This window comes from Lonchura striata, chromosome 3 (genome assembly GCF_046129695.1).
Source record: "Lonchura striata isolate bLonStr1 chromosome 3, bLonStr1.mat, whole genome shotgun sequence".
In the NCBI taxonomy this organism is placed as follows: Eukaryota; Metazoa; Chordata; class Aves; order Passeriformes; family Estrildidae; genus Lonchura; species Lonchura striata.
Genome location: NC_134605.1, coordinates 84989314 through 85010234, shown reverse-complemented (window position 1 = coordinate 85010234; position 20921 = coordinate 84989314). Strand labels below are relative to the sequence as shown.

The 20921-nt window shown below is 37.1% G+C and overlaps 1 protein-coding gene across 3 annotated transcripts in view; it reads left to right on the top strand.

The window, feature by feature from the left end:
* Window positions 1–20921, top strand: part of SMAP1 (small ArfGAP 1) — a 91665-nt gene that overhangs the window by 67557 nt on the left and 3187 nt on the right. For 2 of the 3 annotated variants that reach the window (XM_077782349.1, XM_031504418.2), the window contains 4 exons: window positions 1825–1909; window positions 11086–11213; window positions 19713–19881; window positions 20515–20843. In XM_077782349.1, coding sequence (XP_077638475.1) covers window positions 1825–1909; window positions 11086–11213; window positions 19713–19881; window positions 20515–20843 — 711 coding nt within the window. The remainder of the gene's footprint in view (window positions 1–1824; window positions 1910–11085; window positions 11214–19712; window positions 19882–20514; window positions 20844–20921) is intronic. The other variant, XM_077782348.1, reaches the window with a different exon arrangement.

The window sequence follows — 20921 nt, the reverse complement described above, 5'->3', positions numbered from 1 at the left end:
AAAAGCTAGTTTCATGAAATAATGGAGCATGTCAGAAATGCTTCTTTTTACAACTTCTGTGACCCATAGTGTTTCTTACAGAGATGGAGAAGACTCAAATGTTCAAGGTTTTTATGGCACATTCTGTTTTGAAGTGCTCACTGTTAATTCTCATTAGTGTTGATAATAATAATTTTGTTGGTTTATGGCATATTTACTGAGATATGATCAGTTGTAGAAAACTTCATTTTGAATTGGTCACTTTTTAAAAAATCTTGATACTCTGTCATGGTTTGCTTTCAAAAATGATAACTTTTTTTGAGCGTTTGGAATCTGTGTGCTATGCTCCAGATTGTAAACACAGTGCTAAAAGTTACAATACACAATGGAATCAGTGAATTTGTGGACTGTTTTTCATCAGGCTATTTCCCAAACAGCTGGATCTTGAGCAAGATATGTAAAGCCATACTAAGGTTTTTTGGCAAGAGGGAGCAAGTATTTCTCTGAGAGATTAGCAAGGGTCAGATTGTGGGTGATGATACCTGTTTGCAGTGCCTGCAGGAATGGAATTGGGTTAATTTGGAATCTTTGCTGAAGGTTTTCAGTGGGGATTTTCAAGAAGAGTGTCTGTAGTGTAACAGGCTTCTGTTCACTTGGGCTGCCTTTCAATACTCTTGAGTTTCATCATTGCTCTTTACAAATGCCAAGCTCCTTACTCTTTATTCCTCTTTGGCAGGAGAGGAAGAACGTAAAAGATTACCTAAAACAGATCTTTATACAATTGCATTGAACTTTAAAGCTCTTCAAATACTAAATACTAAGATTCAATGACTTCTCCAGCCTGAGGAGCTTCAGTGACCCTGTGAAAGCCACATTAATTATGTGATTAAATGTGTGAGTGAAGCAGATTCTGTTGGTGTCTGCCCAGCCTTGACAGTGTCCTGCTGCTGTTACTGGGTCATTCTTCTAGTTAAAGCGTGTACTTATTGATCAACCAGTCCACTTCAGGTTTTTGTGATAAGTTTGGAGCAAAGGCACATTAAATACACACGAAGAAATGCATTTGTCATGTCACTATTATTAACCAGTTAATCTTCATTTTAGAAATTGATGTTTTGATGGATTCAGGGGATCAGCCTGATACTGGTGTGAGAACTATAAACAGATTTATGAAGTAATTTTCATAGTCAAATTTCACAATATCATCACACATTTTCACGTCTCTAGGCAAGAAAAGACTAGGAATTCCCTTTTCAGATGGAGAAGAATACTGTTATTACCGTTCAGGTTTATAAATGAAAAGGTCATGAACTCAGGTTGTGTGCTTTGGTTTTCAGTATCTCTAAATTCTGCATGTTCTGCAGATGTTCTTTGCGGAAATGTGAATTGATGTTATTAGTATGCTTCTAATTTTTAAATTTAAGCTTTAAAAAACTTTTTTAAAGCTTTTTAAAACTTTTTTTTTTTTTACTCTTCAATGCTGCAGAGCTGTATAGTTGGTTTGGTGAAATGAGCTGATAAATTATAGACAGCTTTTTGTCTATTGCACAACATGCAGTGGTTAAATTTAAGACTTCAGTTTATTTTAAGCCATCCTCAAACTTAGATTTATTTAAACATTTAGTACATACCAGTAAAAGTAAAACAATAAATGTTTACAGTCATATTCCATGTCCCTTTTGACCATAACTACCACATACTTCATTACAAATCAAATTCATTATGATAAACAAATACAGAAAAGGACTTTTACTTCTGATACTGAAGCAGCATCTTTAATGAAAATTTTGTAAGCTCTGAATATTTTCAGCCATGTTACTTGTGTTTATTTTTTTCCCTTACAAGCCACAGAAGAAAGAGGATCAGCAATCAGAAGCTAAAGCAAGTCCAAAAAAGTCATCAGAACCCACTATTGACCTTTTAGGACTTGGTAAGCAATACAAAATTGCTTGGTTTTAAATCAAATGTAGATAAGTAATTTTATATTTTAATAGATATACTTTTGTTTTTTCTGTGATTACTGAAAAATTGATTTGAAAACCTTAAGATTGCATGCAGGAATTTAAAACTGTAACAGAAAATGCCATTGGGATGTGGATATATCAGTACTTATGTTTTGTTGGGGAGAGTAATGAGATCCTGTGGGAAGAGGAAGTTATCAAAGTGATCTTCAAAGGCCTTGTGTATTTCATTGTTTATGGTATAAGTGTACTTTTAAATGAAAATGCTGAGGTCATCTGAATTATGTATCTGTAAAAGACATCATACATTTCCTCTATTGGTTAACAGAACGGTAAACTGTCAAACTAGTACCTTGTAAAACTTAATAGTGGCTGTTTCAATGTTCGGTTCTGACTGCAACCATCATTCATTTTTATCTAATCCACCTTTTTTTTTTCTGACTGGCAGGTAACTATGGGTTTGTCCTGTAAATAAAGTAGTTTCTAGTAAAATAATTTAATTGACACTGTCTGCCTATACTGTTGTGTATAGGCCATTCTCAAAAAATATGTCTTTCATTTACCTAGTGTTACTCTAAATGTGTTTTTTTTCCATTTGATGGAATCTTGAAATGTAAATGAAGAATAAAATATTACAGTATTTTTATTTCCTTTTGAAATTCAGTGTTAGGAAACTCTTCTACAAGTTGTTAATGGATATAAATGTATTCACTTTCTATCCATGTAATGGTTACTCTTAATTTTCCACATGATTTCTACATTATATTGGAAGAGGCTAATAAGTCTCTTAAATGCAATTCTGAAAACTTCACTTTTTAGAAGAGTGTTTTGGGGTCTCTTTAATTTTTTGTTTCAAGGTATGAATAATGTGACAAAACACAAAATGTTCTCATTTTTTTAATGTTTTAAAATTCACATTTTCATCCAAAATGCGTGGTTTCTTCCCTCTGATGTAGAGCTAACTGTAAAGTACCATTTTTGCACAGGTTATGTGTATGTTGTCCATATCTCATTCCAAGTAATTGCTACTATAGGCTTGCAAATCTTAATTAACACCATAGAACGAATGTAGAATGAGCCTATTGGGGAAAAAAAAAAGTAATTTAGACCTGATGGAAAGCTGTTTCTCCTTTATTTTCCTTTAGCAAACGAATAATCTAATTAAAACCTAAAATTTAATCAATATGTGGTTTTGAGATTGTTAGGCTTCTGTATTCTGTTGGTCATAATTGGAAAAGTATCTTGGTAACACTGCTTTATGATACAATAATGAACTCAGATTACATTGACTAACTTGAGATGTAATGTGCAATGAAAATAGTATTATAATTGGTGTTCAACAGCTCTGCTTCTTCAGTGAGATATAAAAAGGGCAAAGTTTATAATATGTATGTTAAAACCCCATAATTTTAGAGGAGGGGATGCTTAAAGATCTTTTAAATAACAAATTGAAAAGCAGTGTAATAAGCCAGTAGCACTTGGAATCCACTGAACTGCAAATGAGATATTTGTTAATGAGAGCAGACCCACATATTTCATTTCAAGTGTTGTCTTTTAATTAGCACCTGCAATAGAAGACTTCAGAGAGTATTAAAAGAGAGGTCGCATCAACTCAGTACCATAGAGTAGTCCAGGTTGGATGGGACCTTAAATGACCTTCTGGTCCAAGGAGTGCATGGAGAGGGAAATGTAGAGATTAACTAGCATCCTATCTGGACACAACCTGCAAACCTCCAGTGATGGGAACTCGGTCATATCTCTGGAGTTGTTCTACTAATTGATCTCACAGTAAAAAATTTCTTTCTTACATTGACAAACTTGTACCTGTTGCCCTCTGTCTTCCCCGTGTGGCTCCTCCGTGTGTTGTGAAGAGAGAGACTGTATCTCAAAGACTGAGCTTCTTCAGTCTTTCCTCACAGGGCAGGTCCTGCAGCCCTTTGGCCATCTTCATGCCTCTCCTTTGGACCCTCTCCAGTCTGTGTCTGTCTTGAATTGCGGGAGCCAGAACTGGACACAGACTCCAGGTGAAGCCTGGGAACTGCTGAGTTGAATGGGATGATCACAATTTTTCCTCAGCAAGTAACCCCCCTGGATACATCCCAGAATTTCTCTCACCTTTTTTGCTGCAGTGATGCACTGCTGATTAAAATGTTTGATATGTCATATCAAATAATACTAAAATGGGTATGATTGCTTAGCTCATTCTTCTTACTGAGCAGATTTTTTTCTAATGAGGATTCATTCTCTTAGGACTTCATTTCTGCAAGTGAAGAGTAGCACTAGCTTTTAGTAGGGCAGCTCAAAATCATGTGTGATAGCAGGTTAAGTAATTTTAATGGATCAGAATTCATGCTACAATAATTTTGGTTTTTGGAACAGTCCAGGTTGTTGTCAAAGTATATTCTTGAGTAACCCTCACTGCTAGCTTTGGGTATGGTGTTAATCTCTGAGTCATTGTTCTTTTTGTCTCAGTTGGTTTTGCAATAATGACCCATCAGAAAGTAAACTTCCTTAGATAGAACTTATCCTATGAAAATTGTACCTGGGCAATTTTCTAAAAGGAAACTCACTTTTCTTTACAAATTGCAAAATTTCCAAGAAAATATGCCTTGGAGAATTGTACCTTTAAATCTTGTAATAGGAGAAGAGGCATAATATCCTCAGTGACTGTATTATCACTTTTGTGTTTGTTCTGAGCCCTTTTGTGGTTCCCTTGATTTCCTCATCAGGGGGTGTTATTGAGATGCTGTTTAGATACTCACTTTTCGATGATGCAACAACATTCATGGATTTTGGCTTTCTGATTCAGAATATATTATAGTTCAGAACTCCTCATACAGAAAGGTGGCCAATGGACATGAACAAGCTAAATATTGTTACGCTGTCTATGGGCAGCAGTGTCAGTGTTACTGCTGTGCAACCCCAGATTCCTTCCCTTTCTTCCCAAGTAGTGGGAAACAACAACCTCTTTCTGTAGGCCAAGCCTGAAGCTGCTTTTTTAGTCATCTCTACAATTATTTGGATCTTACCCATGCTGGAAGAATGCCCTGCTGAAAATGTGGAAATCTAAAATTGACACTAAAATCAATAATACAGGATGTTGTAAAATGAATTTTTAATAGGATAATTATAGGAAACACTCTTTGGTTTGAAAGTCACAGTGTGTAAACCACAGTTCTTCAGCACTTAAATGATGGGTGGTGCTGTATTTTCGTCTCTCTAGTGTTAACCTTGTGCTCTGTGCTCTTTTTTGTTTCTTGCTTTTTTTTTTTTACTTAGAAGGTAGATGTCTCCACTTATGCCAGGTTGATGTAAATGATTTCTTAATATTTTGTAAAAAAATGGTATTATAGCTATGTACAAATGTCCATGGAATATTGGAATGTTACACAGGCAGTTTGTGATCATTATGTTTGCCAAGATACACCACTTAAAAATTACTTTGACATACAGAGGGAAAAAAGGGAAAAAATAGTGGTTTTAAATTATATTACCTTACAGAATTGCCAGGAAGAAAAGTGCATTTTACGTATTCTGCATAATTTGCCATGTTTAGATATGCCCTTCAAAAATTAAACAACTTCATATTCTGGGTTAACCACTGTAGTTACAATGACTAATTAGAAGAAAACAGATTTATTATGGTATTTACTGAATTTGACATGTGGGGCATTCATCTGGCATGTTGGAGGTAGAATATGATATGCTAAAAGCTGCTTCTCTGCTTCTGCATGGGAAATATTCTCTGAAAGAGTTCTCTGAAGTTTTGAGAGGTTAATCATGATATGAAACATAGCTGAATGTTGCATAACTGAGAAATGTATTTTTGTCAGGACTGTTGGGTAAGCAACATGGTTGGTCCTAAGTTGGAAAGTTGCATTTAAGAAATAGTAAAGATTTGTAAATACATAAATATCATTTATGCACATATAGATCATAGACTCCTAGAATCCTAGAATAGTTTGGGCTGGAAGGGACCTTTAAAGGTCATCTAGTCCAACCCCCCCTGCCATAAGAAGGGACATCTTCAGCTAGATCAGGTTACTCAGAGCCCCATCCAACCAGGCCTTGAATGTTTACAGGGAAGGGGCAGCTACCACATTTCAGGTCAACCTTTCACAACCCTCATTGTGAAAAAATTCCTTTCTTATATCTAGTCTGAATCTATCCTGGTTTAGGTTAGAACCATTACCCCTTGTTGTATCACTACAGACTCTAATAAATGTCTGTCCCAATCTTTCCTGTAGGTTTTTAAGTACTGGAAGGACACAATCAGGTCTCCCTAGAGCCTTCTCTTCTCTATGCTGAACAGCCCCAACTATCTCAGACTTTCCTTACAGGAGAAATTCCTCTGATCACTTCATTGCCTTTCTCTGGACCTGCTGCAACAGGTCCATGTCTTTCTGGTGCTGGGGACCTCTGAGCTGAATGCAGCACTCCAGGTGGGGTCTCACCAGAGTGGAGAAGAGAAGTAGAATCTCTTCTCTTGACCTGCTGGCCATGCTGTTTTGAATGCAGCCCAGAATACAGCTGAGTTTCTGGGCTGCAAGCGCACATTACCTGCCCATGTCCAGATTTTCATCCTCCAGGATCCATAGGTCCTGATCTGCAGGGCTGTTCTCAATCCATTCATCCTCAAGCCTATATATATATATGGATTGCCCTGACCCAGTGCAGGACCTTGCACTTGGCCTGGTTGAACCTCATGAGGTTTGCATGGCCCCGCTTCTTGAGCTTGTAAATATGTTAACATTTATAGTGTTGCTACAATGTTCAGCTTATGCTTAGGTAAGCAATATATCTATCCAAAAGGAAAACATTTAAAACCACTTGAGGCATTACTAGCTTTCTGGATTTTCACATTTTATTTTTAGAAGTATTATGCAGAAATTGCCCCCCTGTGATTGCTTTTTCCCTTCTACAAAGGTTTTAGCAGTAAATAAAATTTTACTAATGCATTAAATAATTCTGTGATAATTTTGGCCAGACAGACCTTATTTGAATCTTTGCCCCAGATTTTTGTTGGAACTATTGAGCTCTTTCAGGTCTGCCTTTCTAGTAATTTGGTATAAAAAATAATCATATGCATATTCTCTCTATTGAAAGTCTTGGTATGGCTGTCATAAACGATTGTATATATAAAAATACATGGCTGCTTAGTAACAAAGTTCTTGTAAACAGTTTGGTTCATAAAAAATGAGTTTCTGAAATGCAGAGTTTAAGACCAGATCTGCTTTTTTTCTGTTTCCTTTCTTGCTGTCCCTTTGAACCCCTTCTGCTGGTCTTTCTCACTATTGGTGCAGATTAATATACCAAGGATTGATGATGTATATGAAAGCTATAATGTATATGAATAACAGAAGGCAGCACTGAATTTGAAATTATCATGTCAGGGATTAATAAAATCTATACAGAGAAAGAATTGTAAAGGTAAACTTCACTGGAACTCTTGACTATATTATTAAATACATCCTGAGAAATAGTTCCTGTTTCTGCTATCAGACTGAAACAAGACTTCCTAATCTGAAATCAGAAGCATCATCTGCGGTTACAGTGTGGCAGTCATATATTATGTGTAATATTGTCATAAACTGTAAGAAGAGAAGTTTTGGAACCACACCTAGGAGCAAGGGTGAAGAACAGCATCTGTTGACTCTTCACATTCCCTTCTCTGACTGAGCATGGAAACTCTGCTTTGCATCTGCTCTCATTGCAGTGGTTTTTGCTACATCTTACATTTCATTCCTAGCTATGTGTTCTCCAGAAAAGTGATGGAAGTACTCTTTCTCAAAAGCTAATTGCTTCAAAATAATCCTATGGTGGATGAAGCTATAAATTTCTCAAAATACTCAGACAGGCCAATGTAACCTAATCTGATGCTTACCTGTTACCTGGAAAGGCTACAGCTGTGTTTCCTTCTGTCATATACACACCACCCACCTCTTCTAATCAGGTTTTAATGGCAGGTGTCACAAATTGAATGAATAGTGATATACTTATATACTGATATATAAACTAAGAACTCTGCTGAAGTATCTTTCTTATATTACAGAAATATTTTAAAATGAGAAGGAAAAGGAGGTAATACATCCGAATCCATGACCTAGTGTGCTGAAGTTGAAACTGTCCATAATCTATGTATAAGAACTGTGAATTATGTTGAAAAACAAGACTGTATGTGCCCGCATGCAAATATATTTAAATGGAAACACTAATATTGCTACAAGTAATAAACTAGAGTGAAAACACTGTTAGGTTTTCTTCTATATTCTGAAACTTAGTTCTTTCAATAGAAAAGGAGGAAGGTTTTTGGAGTCTCTTTTTAATAGATATTAATATCCAACTATTACATTTTGAGAAATCAGTAGAACGGGATCATCTGTTAATACTATTCATACAGGCTTTAAACAGGGTTGTAAACTGTAATTCAAAATGTCTGGTTTCTGCACCAGTGGAGACAGGGAGGTATTTATTCAATAAGAGGTGAAAGGCATGTGCATTACCAAATAACATTCTTACAGAACAAATCTATCAAAAATCTGTGTTTTCATAATATTAGTTTATAAGCAGCATATTAAATACTTGAAAAATACTATATTTTTGCAAATGGGTTCTGTCATGACTGTTCTAAATATATGAAATGCTTGTTTCAGTAAATGATTGCATTTGGATTTTCAGTCTTCTATGTAAAACACCTTTACATTCAGGAAATCTAAACTACTTTGGAATATGACAAGAAAGATTTTTTTTCTTCTAATACATGTACCCAACTGAGAAAATGAGAACATTAAATTATTATTTCCTAACAGACCTTTTGCTTCAAAGTTATGCACAGTTCATTCCTAAGTTTATCTGAAACAGTGAACCTTTGGCGAGATGTCTTTGGAACTGCCAGTCTGCAGAATGACCTCAAAAGCAGCTTGTGCTTAAATGATCAGTACATTTATTTACACACATCTCAGCACTAATGTGCATCAAATGGTGCAGCAGATTATACATATGGTCATTTTGCTGTCCACTGGCTTCCATTCATCAGAAGTAAGGGAAAGAGGAGACCTTTGCATTAAGGTGTAAGGAGCTCTATCATAATCATGCCTGAGTTTGTAACTTTGCTTTTCAGAATCAGTGCAACAGCAGTCCCTCATCAAAGTGAAATCACAGAAGAGTAATAAAACTGACTGAGGTGGCTGTTTCACATTGCTCAAGATGCTCACTTTTTACTCAGCATAGAAGATCTAGTAGTGTCAACTCATTCCCAAGGCCACTTTGCCTTCATCAAAGGCAGACAGAAATAAGAAGGCATCTGTCATGGTTGCCCCAGCTGGCAACTATGCCCCACACAGCCACTTGCTCACTCCCCTCATGGGATGTGGAAGAGAATCAGGAGGGTAAAAGTGAGAAAACTTTCTGGTTGAGATAAAAATAATTTAACAGGTAAAGCAAAAGCTGTGCATGTAAGCAAAACAAAATTAGGAATTCATCCACCACTTTCCATGGGCAGGCAGGTGTTCAGACATCCCCAGGAAATTGGGGCTCCATCATGTGTAACAGTGACTTGTAACAAATGCCAATACTCCAAAGGTGTTCCTCCTCCTTCTTCTTCCCACTGCTTTATATACTGAGCATGACATCATGTGTTGGGTATGGTATCCCTTTGGTAGTTGTCACTGTCCTGACTGTGTCCCCTCACAACTCCTTGTACATCCACAGCCTCCTCATCCCTCATTGGTGGGATGGGGTAGGGAGCAGCAAGTCTTTGACTTTCCAAGCACTGCTTGGCAATAATGAAAACATCCCTGTGTTATCAACTGTTTCCAGCCCAAATCCAAATCAGAGCCCCATGCTGGCTACTGAGAGAAGCATTAACTTTATCCCAGTCAAAACCAGCACAGAATCCATGGGTTTTCTGAGTGGATTGTTTCAGAATGCAGTCTAACAATATTAGTAGCAATGTACTGTTTTCAGTATACTGTACTTTAGGGCTTTTGGAATACTGACCCTTCTGTGATGTATAAACAGCTGTGCCAGTCATGGCAGTATTTCTTTTGCAGGGAAAGTTTTTACTTAATTCAGCTAGTTTGTTCTGGCAGAGAAGTCTGACTTCTGCACTGAGATTGGTTAATTTTAGACAACTTCTTCTATTACCTATAAAGGCTTTCTTAAACTTGCTGTTAGGACTATTCAGTCATTATAAAGTTCAGCAGAATCTAGAGTCACCTTTGTATTGGTCACATTCTATGTAATGGCAACCCACTTGTGATATGCTTAGATATAAATTTATTAGCCAATTCTTATGCCTTTTTCTTGAGCAGCTTGAAATCAGAAGAGAATGGTTGCTCTGTTCCTTAAAAACACTTTGGGGATATTTTTGTCTTTGTACCTTTTAAAGTACCTTATTGCAAATTATCTTTAAGGCATAATTCATCTTTTTTGTCATGCATGCATCTACTTGCACCTAGATCAGTAAATGTGTTCATGTGTTAAAGTGGTTTACAGACACCAAGGCTCAGAGCAAGAGCCATCGGTTCTTATGGATTGTTAGCTCAGTGTGCCTGGCAGGTGTTTTCATATGGAGCTGTAGAATAAAGTCTGTGCAAAGTACTTTTGAAAAAGGGGAAGAATGAACCTTTTCTCTAATGCAAAGTTTATTTATGTACTCTTGAATAAAATAGCAAATCAAGAATAACTTCATGGTGTCTAAAATGCAAATTTTAATTCCAGAGCACAGATGAGTGTATTTTGTCTGATACATGGCTACCAAATTTGGACCTTCTCAGTAAGACATTTATTTAAATTCTTACTAAAAATGTTGGCGTGCAGAGACTCCTGAAAAATGAGTGCTGTGTACTGCTAAGTTGGTGTGGTTGTCCTTAGGGAGGTTTTAAGTGGTATTTTTGTCATTGGTTGTTTTTTTGTTTGGGGTTTGTTTTTTTGGTTTTTTTTTCTGAAGGACAGGAATGTGCCATCTTCTTCAGGAAAGAGGTCTTTACAAAATCTGAACAATATCACAGTCTGAAAAATATCTCAGAAATGGAGCACATTTTTTATGGTTCTGGGGTAGAAGGGAATAGACAGCTTTAATTTTTCTCATGGTGTTAAGATAGTCATAATTTTCACTTTAAAAGTGATTTTGTTGCTTTTTTAGATGGTCCAGCTGAAGCATCTGTTACAAATGGAGGCACTGCTGTTGCCACAGCACTAAATGATGACCTGGATATCTTTGGCCCAATGATCTCTAATCCTTTACCAGCAGCTGTAGTACCTCCTGCTCAGGTAAAATTTATTTAGTGTTTTTAGCTATATGTATGTGTAAATATGTGCATTCACATGTGTATTTTCCTTCAGAAAGTTGTTCATTCACACAGAAGGAGTGCACACTTCTCATCACATTTAAGCACCTCATGATTAGAAATGCTTAAACTGTAACACTGATATTTTTCTCACCTCTTCAAGCTTCTGGACTGCTTGGATATAAAAGTAGATGGTGCAGTCTTCCCTTTTGCTTATGCAGCTAAATTGGGTTATGTCCTACCTTGGTGGTAGTAGTAATGTTTTCTTTTCATTTTTATTCCTTGTTCTTGTTCTTTTTTAATAGGTATTGCTGAATATAACTTTATGTTCTCAGGTTATTGGGCATCAAGTCATCCTTTTAAAGACTTCTTATTGCCTTGCAATGCTGATATTTACAAAAGGCTGCAGTAGATACTTCTCTCTTAGACCTGCTAAAAATTTGGTGTCTGAGGTTTCATACTCAAAATCAAGAACAGATATCAAGAAAAATTTATATTGCTACGGGTGCTGATCTGTCTTTTGTATCATCTTGGGACTTGTATGTCTTACTATCTTAAGGGAGAATAGCATAACTCCTACATCTGATCTGCTCCTTCTTATAGCTGTGATAGTTTGGAAGCAAACCCATCACCATGCCTGTTGCTAGACTGGAGAGGCAGCTTTGGGACACACAAAGAAACTGCTTGAAGCTGCAGCTCTCCTGAAGTAGCTGTACAACTCGAAGAGCAATGTTTTTTGGTAATGGACATGTGCAGAGTTCCTTAACCCAGACTTTCTTCTGGAGTAGTGCTGGGCTAACTTCCCCGTCTGGGGCATTTTGTTAAGGTCATTTAGAAGCTTTGTTTTGTGTAGGGCTTTCTGTCTCGCTTTGCTGAACCAGGAAGAATTATGTGTATTCTTGAATTTATGATTTTGGGACATGTGATCTGTGCTCTTTTCATCCTTTAGTTTTCATAGTGTGTACTAGGGATAATGATGAAAAGGAGTTCTGAGTACCTTAAAGCATATACATGTTATTCAACAGATTTTGTTATCCTTTACTCTCCCTTTCCCTGCTTGCTTCTGAGGGCTGACTTTGTGCAACATGCTAGTGAGAGTTTCAGAGACTGAAACACTATTTCTTTTTAAGCATAGTGCTACAGATAGAGCAAACTTCCCACCATGCATTAAGCTATTCATAAACAGTGTGGGAAATAACATGTATATTTGCATTAGATTTGGATGTGTTAGCTGAAATTGCAAAGGAAATTGTTGGTGTAGATTTTCTTATCTCTTCTAGAAGTCTCCAGAAGTACCAGGAACAGCAATACTGGAGTGCTTGTTGTCTGCTACTCTAATGCCTTATGCCAAAATTGATCCCTGTAGAGCTAGATGTGAAAAGTAGTAACCGATTTCTAGCTTCCTTTAGTTTTAATTTGTTACATTTCGGTGTAGACTGAGCAAATTTAAATCTAGAATTGTGAAGTTTTCACTTGCCCTCAAAATAAACGGGCCAATGGTAGTATTGTACATAATGGGTAGCACTGAATTCTGGTTTCCCCTCTTTCCAGCCGTTCTGAAGCTGGAAATGATGACTCTTGTATGTAGTGACTGTGTGCCCAGGAGAAAAGAGAAGCCTGAGAAAGAAGAGAAAAGCCTTTTGTTTCTGTTCCTTGGACATGTGATGTAATCTGCTGGTTAAATAATTATTTAGCTAAGGAATGCAGGAAATCAAAAAGAAGGCTAAATATTTATGAGTGAAAAAAAGCAAAGTGAAGTGTGATACCTTAGGTGATGATGACTAGTGATGGGTTAAATAATGAAGTAGCTGCTAAAGCATACTAAATTCTATGTATGTATAACATTTTAAATGCATTTCTGTGATAAAGACTTGGTCACTGGACCTTTTGTGAGAGGAATATTTTGACATGTTGTTCATATTTGTGCTAGTTTCTAGACTAAGTATGGTACTTACTAAATTGATTAAAAAGTGGTAGAAAGGACAGTATTATTCTCAATATCTGGTATCACCTTTTTTACATACTAGAGAGCATGAATATATTCACGTGCTGTAAACAAACCTGTCCAGATTTGTAGTGACATTTTTCTTTCTTCCGAGTGCTGTAATCTGGAGGAACAAACAGAACTTTCAACAAGCATGTTTTTATCAAGCATATGATCCTTATGGTGTACTGCAAGATTTAATTCTTAGTTATCTTCCATTTTTAATCAGTAATCTCAGAGAAAATGTAATGTAATCAGATAACCTACAGATAAGAGGCAGGAAAACAGGTAGGTAGCAGAAGACAAGTTTCTAATGGTGATTACTTGGGTTACTTACTAAAGTGGGGCAAAGAGAATATGATTCTGTTTTTCTTCAGGATTATCAAGACCTCGCATGCGTTCTGTTTCAGGATAGTGGGTGTGTAGTCTGAGAACTGAGACTGGGGAGAGGTTGCCTCTCATTTGGCAGTGCTATAAGTATTTTGTAAGATCTTTCACCTTGCAACGTGGATAAAAGTTGTATGGGATTCAGAGAAGGGTTAGGAGAATATAGGATGCCTTATTATGAGAAGGTTTAAGAGCTTGGTCTATTTAAATTTCTTGAAGTAAATAAGAAGTGTGATTATGATGTGAAATTATTTTGTGCGAGGCTGTAATTGGTGAAAGGGGCATGAACTCAGATCAGCAGTTGAGTAACCCTAACATTCAGTTCCTGTGCTTGAAATTGGAAAATTTAAAGTAGAAGTCCATGACCAATCTCTAACTTGAACTTGTTGAACTATTAACAGAATGTATTGAAATTTTAAAAAATTAAGTAGAAGAAGGGAATGTGGAATAGCATGACTTTCTTTCTCTCTGAGATATTTATCATTATGTTCTGCATTGTAGGTGTGTCTGAGGTGCCACAGAGGGAGAGCTTTTCTTCAGAAAAAGAAGGGAATTTATTGGTGCTCCTCAAACTGATCTGTATGACCCTTGAGTTTTCACAAGATTGCTTTTCTTCTCCATTTTAACCTGAAAGGCAGCATTTAATGCTAAATGCACTCTGTTTTACGGCACTGTGGAGCACAGAAATGTCTGTTTGAATGTTTTGTTATGAGACTGAAACATCACGGTGTCTGCAAAACTTGGGATTTATGTCCATTGTCATAGCCAAGACATATTTTTCAAGTGAAAACAGAAGCATTTGTTTCTTCTTTTTCAAATGTGTCTTGAGCATTGATGATCATGAGTACTTTGACTCTGCTTTCAGATATGTCTTTATCACAGTTCTTAAAAACATTTAAAATACTTCTTCCCACTGTTCTGTACAGCTCGATGCTATTATGCAAACTGTTGAATTTTTAAAGGAACTGGTAAAGAACAATATGTGACAGAGTAATTTAGTATTTTATAGAATTTTGCCTATTTGCAAACTCAGGGGGGTTTAAAAAGAGTTACCTTAAGCAGCTCCTACAGTAGAACTAGGTAAAAGGCATGTGCTATAAATTATGCATTATTCATGGGCACAGAAAAGAAAGAAGAACGTTTAATGTGTTTAATGATGTTTTTTCATGTAAAGTAGGCATAGCTAAATTGTATTTAGAATTAGAATTAGAATAGGGTTTGTTGCCAAATATTGTATAGGAACTGGGCAAAAGTCTATCATTTTTATATATACTTAAAACTATTTCCTAAATTGTTTTAGCCAGATATTAATTTCAAATTTTGTATGGTATATCTTCCAGCAAAAGTGTGATCTTCTTTCTTCAGTGAAATTTGTAGGGAGTAAGAGAAGGGGAGAACTGTGAGGTATTAAGTTTGGAAGTATTAATTCAGTGAAATATTTAATATATGTCTTTCTCCAAGCAGGAAACTCAAATCAACTTAAACTTTCTTGGATTTTGTGTGTGTGTTGGGGAGGGGCCTGGTTTGAATTGTACTGTCTTGAGTAAGAGCTGAGAATCAGTTCAGTGTCTACAAAAGTGTATTTTCATAGAGATGATGTATGTTTTTCATGATTCATATCTGAAAAACTATGGTGGCATATTTTGGATAAAGAGATGTTCATAAATACTCATTTTTCCCTGAGGTCAGGTGTGTTTTGCCTCAGCATGGTTGCCATAAATTGACAGACAAGCTTCAACTTATTAATGAATTGTGGTGATGTTAATGTGTCAAAGTCCTCAGCTTTTATGTAAAAATGTGTTGTTTCAGAAATTTGCTTTATCGTGAGTGTTATTTAAGCAGGGCAGGACTCTGGAGAGCTATGTAGTCCTATTCCAATATGATCAGCTGAAATGCTTGTAGCTTGTGCTTATGTGTGCTTTACCCCTGTCTATATTTTCTGGTATCTAAAAGCAAAAGTTTCATTCCTTCAAATGGAGTTAGAGCAATTCCAAATGTGACTCAGGGCAATAAGCTGAGAGCAGGCCTGCCCAGAGGGACTTGCTGGGGGCTGGTGGGTGCAGATCTGAGTGTGAGCTGACAATTTGCACTTCCAGCCTAGAAGCCCAACAGTATCCTGGGCTGCATCAGGAGAAGTGTGACCAGCAGGTCAAGGGAGGTGATTCTCCAACAATGCTACACTATCATGAGAGCCCTTCCTGCAGTGCTGCATCCAAGTCTGGGGCTTCCAACATAGGAAGGACATGTTGGAGCGGGTCCAAAGGGAAAGATGCTTAGAGGGATGGAGCAAAGATGCTCAGAGGGATGGAGCACTGGTCCTATGAAGTGAAGCTGAGATAGTTGGGGTTGTTCAGCCTGGAGGAGAAGATTCTGGAGATACCTTACAGTGACCTTTCAGTATCTGAAGGTGGCCTACAGGAAAGATGGGGAAGACTCCTTTTTAGGGTGTCTATTGACAGGATGAAGGAAAATGATTTCCAATTGAACAAGGATAGGTTTAGATTAAATATTAGGAGGAAGTTCTTTACTGTTAGGGTGGTGAGACTCTGAAATAGGTTGCCTAGAGCAGTTCTGGATGCCCCCATCCTTGGGAGTGTTCAAAGCCAGATTGGACAGGACTCTTGAGTATCTGGTGACCTGCCCATGTCAAGGGGTTGGAACTTGATGATTTTTAAGATCCCTTCCAACCCAAACCATTTATGAATCCATGACTATACTCTCTTAGGTGCTTTAAATGCCTTAGGTAGAGCACAGTGGAAGAGCAGGCATCATACTCCAGGATCAGAAGGAGTCAGGTCAACAGACTCTAGAGGAAAAAAAATGTATTTTGAGTTCTAGAGAAGTGAAATCTGAAAAAGGAGTTGAAAATGGGACTGCAGGGAAGATAAATGTTTTCAAGCCTAGACAAGGATGATTGCAAAGGAAGCATATTGCTTGTTGTGAGTACTGGACACACAGCAAAAAATAAAGTTTAATTTTTAATTTTATTGTAAGGTTAATTATATTCTTGGATATGATCTGAGAAAGTGATAGAAATCTTAACCGTTTTCAGATATTGTTGATAATTCCTAGAAGCAAGAAAACAGATGAAATTTAGTGTTTTTCTTTGTGAACTGAATATAGTTGTGTGCTCATTTCCTCATTAGTTATTAACAGGAAATAACAGTTGATTATTTTTAATGGAACTGGGTAGATGTCTAAAAACAAAATATGCAAAATCAAACCAGGAAGAGTTGAAATAAACATCAAGCCCATTTACAGTGTGAAGATAAAAAGGGTAAGAATTGTATATAGAATTTAAGACCTTAATAATATACTTAATACCTTGCTTACATAAGAATAATTGTGTGCTAGACTGTATTTTCCCTATGCAAATAGCTCTTCCTGTCAGCAGGGAGAAATTGAAAATGTTGTGTGGGGCTATTATTTATGACCATACAAATGGAAAGCAGTAGAGGCCTTGCTTTTCCACGGGCTATCCCTTTTTTCCTAGATACCAGCCACAGCCAGAAACATGCTGATAGCAGGAAAGTGCACATGTGCTTTTTTCTCTCTTCCGGTCCTTCTCTCAACTCCATGTGTCCCACTCCCCTCTTTCATTTTGTCTGTTGCCATCTCTCTTTCAATTTGTAGGAAAAATTCTGTTGCACTGATATAATGAAACTGCTTATAAGTATGATCCTTAAGCAGCTGATGAGCATTAGATTTAGCAAAATGACTCTCTGAGAGCACTGTGTGTAGGAAAATGATTATATGAATGCCAGGTGTGTTTTTATAAAGGTCTTGGGTAGCATGACAATGTTAGAGATAGAAAAATCATGTTAATGTTGGTTGTTTCTTAACTTAGATGCCACCTGATGTTTTCTTGCCATGTATTTTGCATTACCTTCCATATTTTCAGCTGATGAACACTTCAGGGAGTGCTTGTCCGGTGCTTTGGCTCCTTGGAGGATCTTCCAAAACCAAACTGAATGAAGAGACATTAAATGAACATTTAATCTTAGGTTGTAAACATAACATGATCAGACCTCCAGGCTTCCAGCTCTGCCTTCCAGAGAAAAGCAAACTCTTTCCTTGCTGCCTGCAGCCCTCTCTCTGTTCACCCACTTGCAGTGCTCCTGTGTCCTCCTCCCTGCAGGCTGCTGGGCAGGGCTGTCACACAGGGGCTGTCCTAGGCAGGCACCGCGGGAGATCTGTGCCAGCAGGGACCCATTCAGTAATGGGCCTTCCTGCATGTGTGCACAGGAAAACAAGTACTGCTCTTCAGGGTGGGCTTTTACCTGAATGTATTGTTAAATCTTATTCTGGTATTTTTAAAGACTGGTTGTCACACTGATAAAAAATTTTCTCAAACAGGGCTTCCTACTAGCCACTTAAATAAAAATTTATTTGCTTTGCAATCAGAAAATATTGTGAGAAGGAAGAGTGTGGGATGATTATGTTGCAGAGGAAGAAATTTTTTTTAGTATGTACAGAAAAAAATGGAAACTTTAATTGTACACTGGCCAGAGTGGTTTCATAGCTATTTTTCTGTTTGCTTTCTCTCTGTAGTGCTGTCAGTCCACTCTTGGTTGCCCACTAAGTCCTACTGACTTTGGCCTAAATTGGCTGTAGTATAAATGCAGATTTTTCACTTTCCAGAAAGTTCCCATTTTTTTTGTTTTTTTTTTTCTTCTCTTTCTACAGCAGTTTTGGAAATTTTTCACCATCAACTGTGTGAATGTGCAGTCCTTTTTCTTGCTGGTTTCTTGCAAATTTAGCTGGTAATAGAATTGTTCTGGTTTTTTGTTTTGTTTTGTTTTTTTTCCCCTAAACTATGGCACTACCTTGTGCTAGAGGCTTTAGCACTTTAGAAGTCATACCCTTAATGTGTTTTTTGAAGCAGCATATTGAATATATGCATTGTGGTGTTTGTAAAAAATCCACTGTGGCCATGGTGGACTTTTCAGGGCTTAGTCAGCAGCATACCAGCAAAAGCAGAAGATCTGAGACAGTTGCTTTAAGGAAGATTATAGGGGTGTTCCATACCTGTATTTTGTGGTGTCCTTTGTCTGTCTGCTAAACTTGGGTATGGGGATCTCAATGAACAGACTTGATTACATGTTGAATTCATTGACAGTGGTATTCTAAGGAAGATTTTCCTTTAGTCTGGAGAAGAGTTGAAATTCATGCAAGCTGTGGGTGCAGTAGGTATATGCTAAGCAGATGAGGATCACTTAGCTGGACTAAATTAGGGCCATAGTTTAAGTATGATTTGCAGTCCAGGCTCTTTTTCATTGTGCATGCAGTTGATTTGCATTAGAAGTTCCCAATGGTAACAGGATGAGTTGTGTATTTTAAGGAATATAACAAGAACCTATGTATTGCCTGGTTCCCCCATGTGGAACTGTATGGGTATGAACAGCAATATAACTAAGTATGAACAGCACTAAGAGACTAGATGTAATTTGCTTACAAAACATTCTATTGCAAGAGCAGTACAAAGCCTGCTAGCCTGCCTGTATTTCAGTCTTTTATTTGTAGATTGCAGTAAGTTTTAGATAAGTATGCTTTCTCAATAAGTGAAACGTACTTAAAGTACTCTAAGCCAATTATAAACAATGTATTTTAGAAATTTTATTACTTGAAGTAGATAACCAAAATTTTGCCTTTTCTCCAAAGATACATTTCAAAGCACTTAATCTTTTGTTTTAGCTCTTCTCAAATCTATTCTGCCTATGGGAGGATTAATGAGATGTGAATTTTAATCTCCTTATTGATTTCCTAATTATTTTTCATAATCTAACTCCAACTCTTGATTTATGCTTCTCACTGATGAAAAACATAGAAGCAACAAGAATGAATAATCTGTATGTATACGCCCTGAAGCTGGTTGAGGATTTAGGGTTTTTTTTATGACCTCCATCTGGTCTGATGGTCTTTCCATATTGCCTGTACTGCTTTTTTCTGTCTTTAGTCATACCACATATTTTTAAATTCTCATTTACTTAAATTTAGTTTCTGTAAATTAATGAGGTTTTATTAAGTTGAGGGGCAAGGCTGTACAGCAAATAGTTAGCATCATCTTTTGCTGGTTTCATTTCATACTCTGTCTTGTCTTTTATTTCCCAGAGCACTTCCACTAAACCAGCAGCTGCCACCTTGTCTGGAGCAGCCGGGGATCTTGATCTATTTACTGAGCAAACAACAAAATCCGAAGAGTCAGCGAAGAAACAACTCTCCAAAGACTCCATTTTATCACTGTATGGCACAGCAACAATGCAGCAGCAAAATGCTCCTGGTAAATAATGTTGTGAAGGTTTCTGTGCAGTCCTATCTTAATCTTTATCTAGAAAAGTTACCTTCTACAAGTATAAAGCTAAGGTTAGATACCTGCTAACTATATTAAAATTAAGGTTTTTATTTTCAGCTTTTAAAAAACTGAGAAAAATTACTGAAATGTAATATGGATGCTAAAGAAAAACATAGATGTGATTTTAATTTATTTATAGCTGTTCTAATTATCAAGTGTACAACTTACTAAAAGATTTGTAAAGTCTGATTCTGCCATGCCAATAATCAGTGAGGGTCTGAGTCTCCAGTGTGCAGGCAGCAGTCTGTCAGGATCCCTGCAGAACTGTCAGAGCTTTGGTTTAGCTGTGTTTGTGTGAACACAAAGACCTCCAATACAGCAGTTGAAAGATTTTGGTTCATCACGGGGATGCCAGAATTTCTTAGCAGTTAATCTCGTGGTGAGTTTCTTTCTTTTGAGAATTTTAAAGTAATGTTTTGCTTTTACCAGAAGCTAAATTGGCAGCACTGACATACAGATGGACAAAGTTATCCTTAAAATTATTTTGGTGCATTTCTGACTTATGGGATGGGGGTGGAAAATCATAAGACTTCTGCTGAAATCTTCTTTTCTCTGGTACAGGTATGTTCATGGGGTCATCTTCTATGCCATTTACCACACAACCATCACACTTTCAAGGCTTTCCAGCCATGGGAGTTCCTGTGCCAGCAGCAACTGGGATGATGGGAAACATGATGGGGCAGTCAGTGCCAGTGATGGGACAAAGCACAGGTGTGATGGTAGGAGTGGGAGTGCCCAATGGATTTACTGGTACTGCACCAACTGGTGTGATGGGACTTCCTCAAACTGTCGTTGGACCTCAAGGTGGAATGGTGGGACAGATGGTCACACCACCACAAAATAAGTATGGATTGCAACAAAACCAACAAGCTCAATGGAACCTCTCTCAGGTAAAGACTGGCGATTCCCAGACAAGAGTGCTTTAGGAAGAGTGATGCTTTTCAGATAGAAATTGTGTGGCTGTAGGA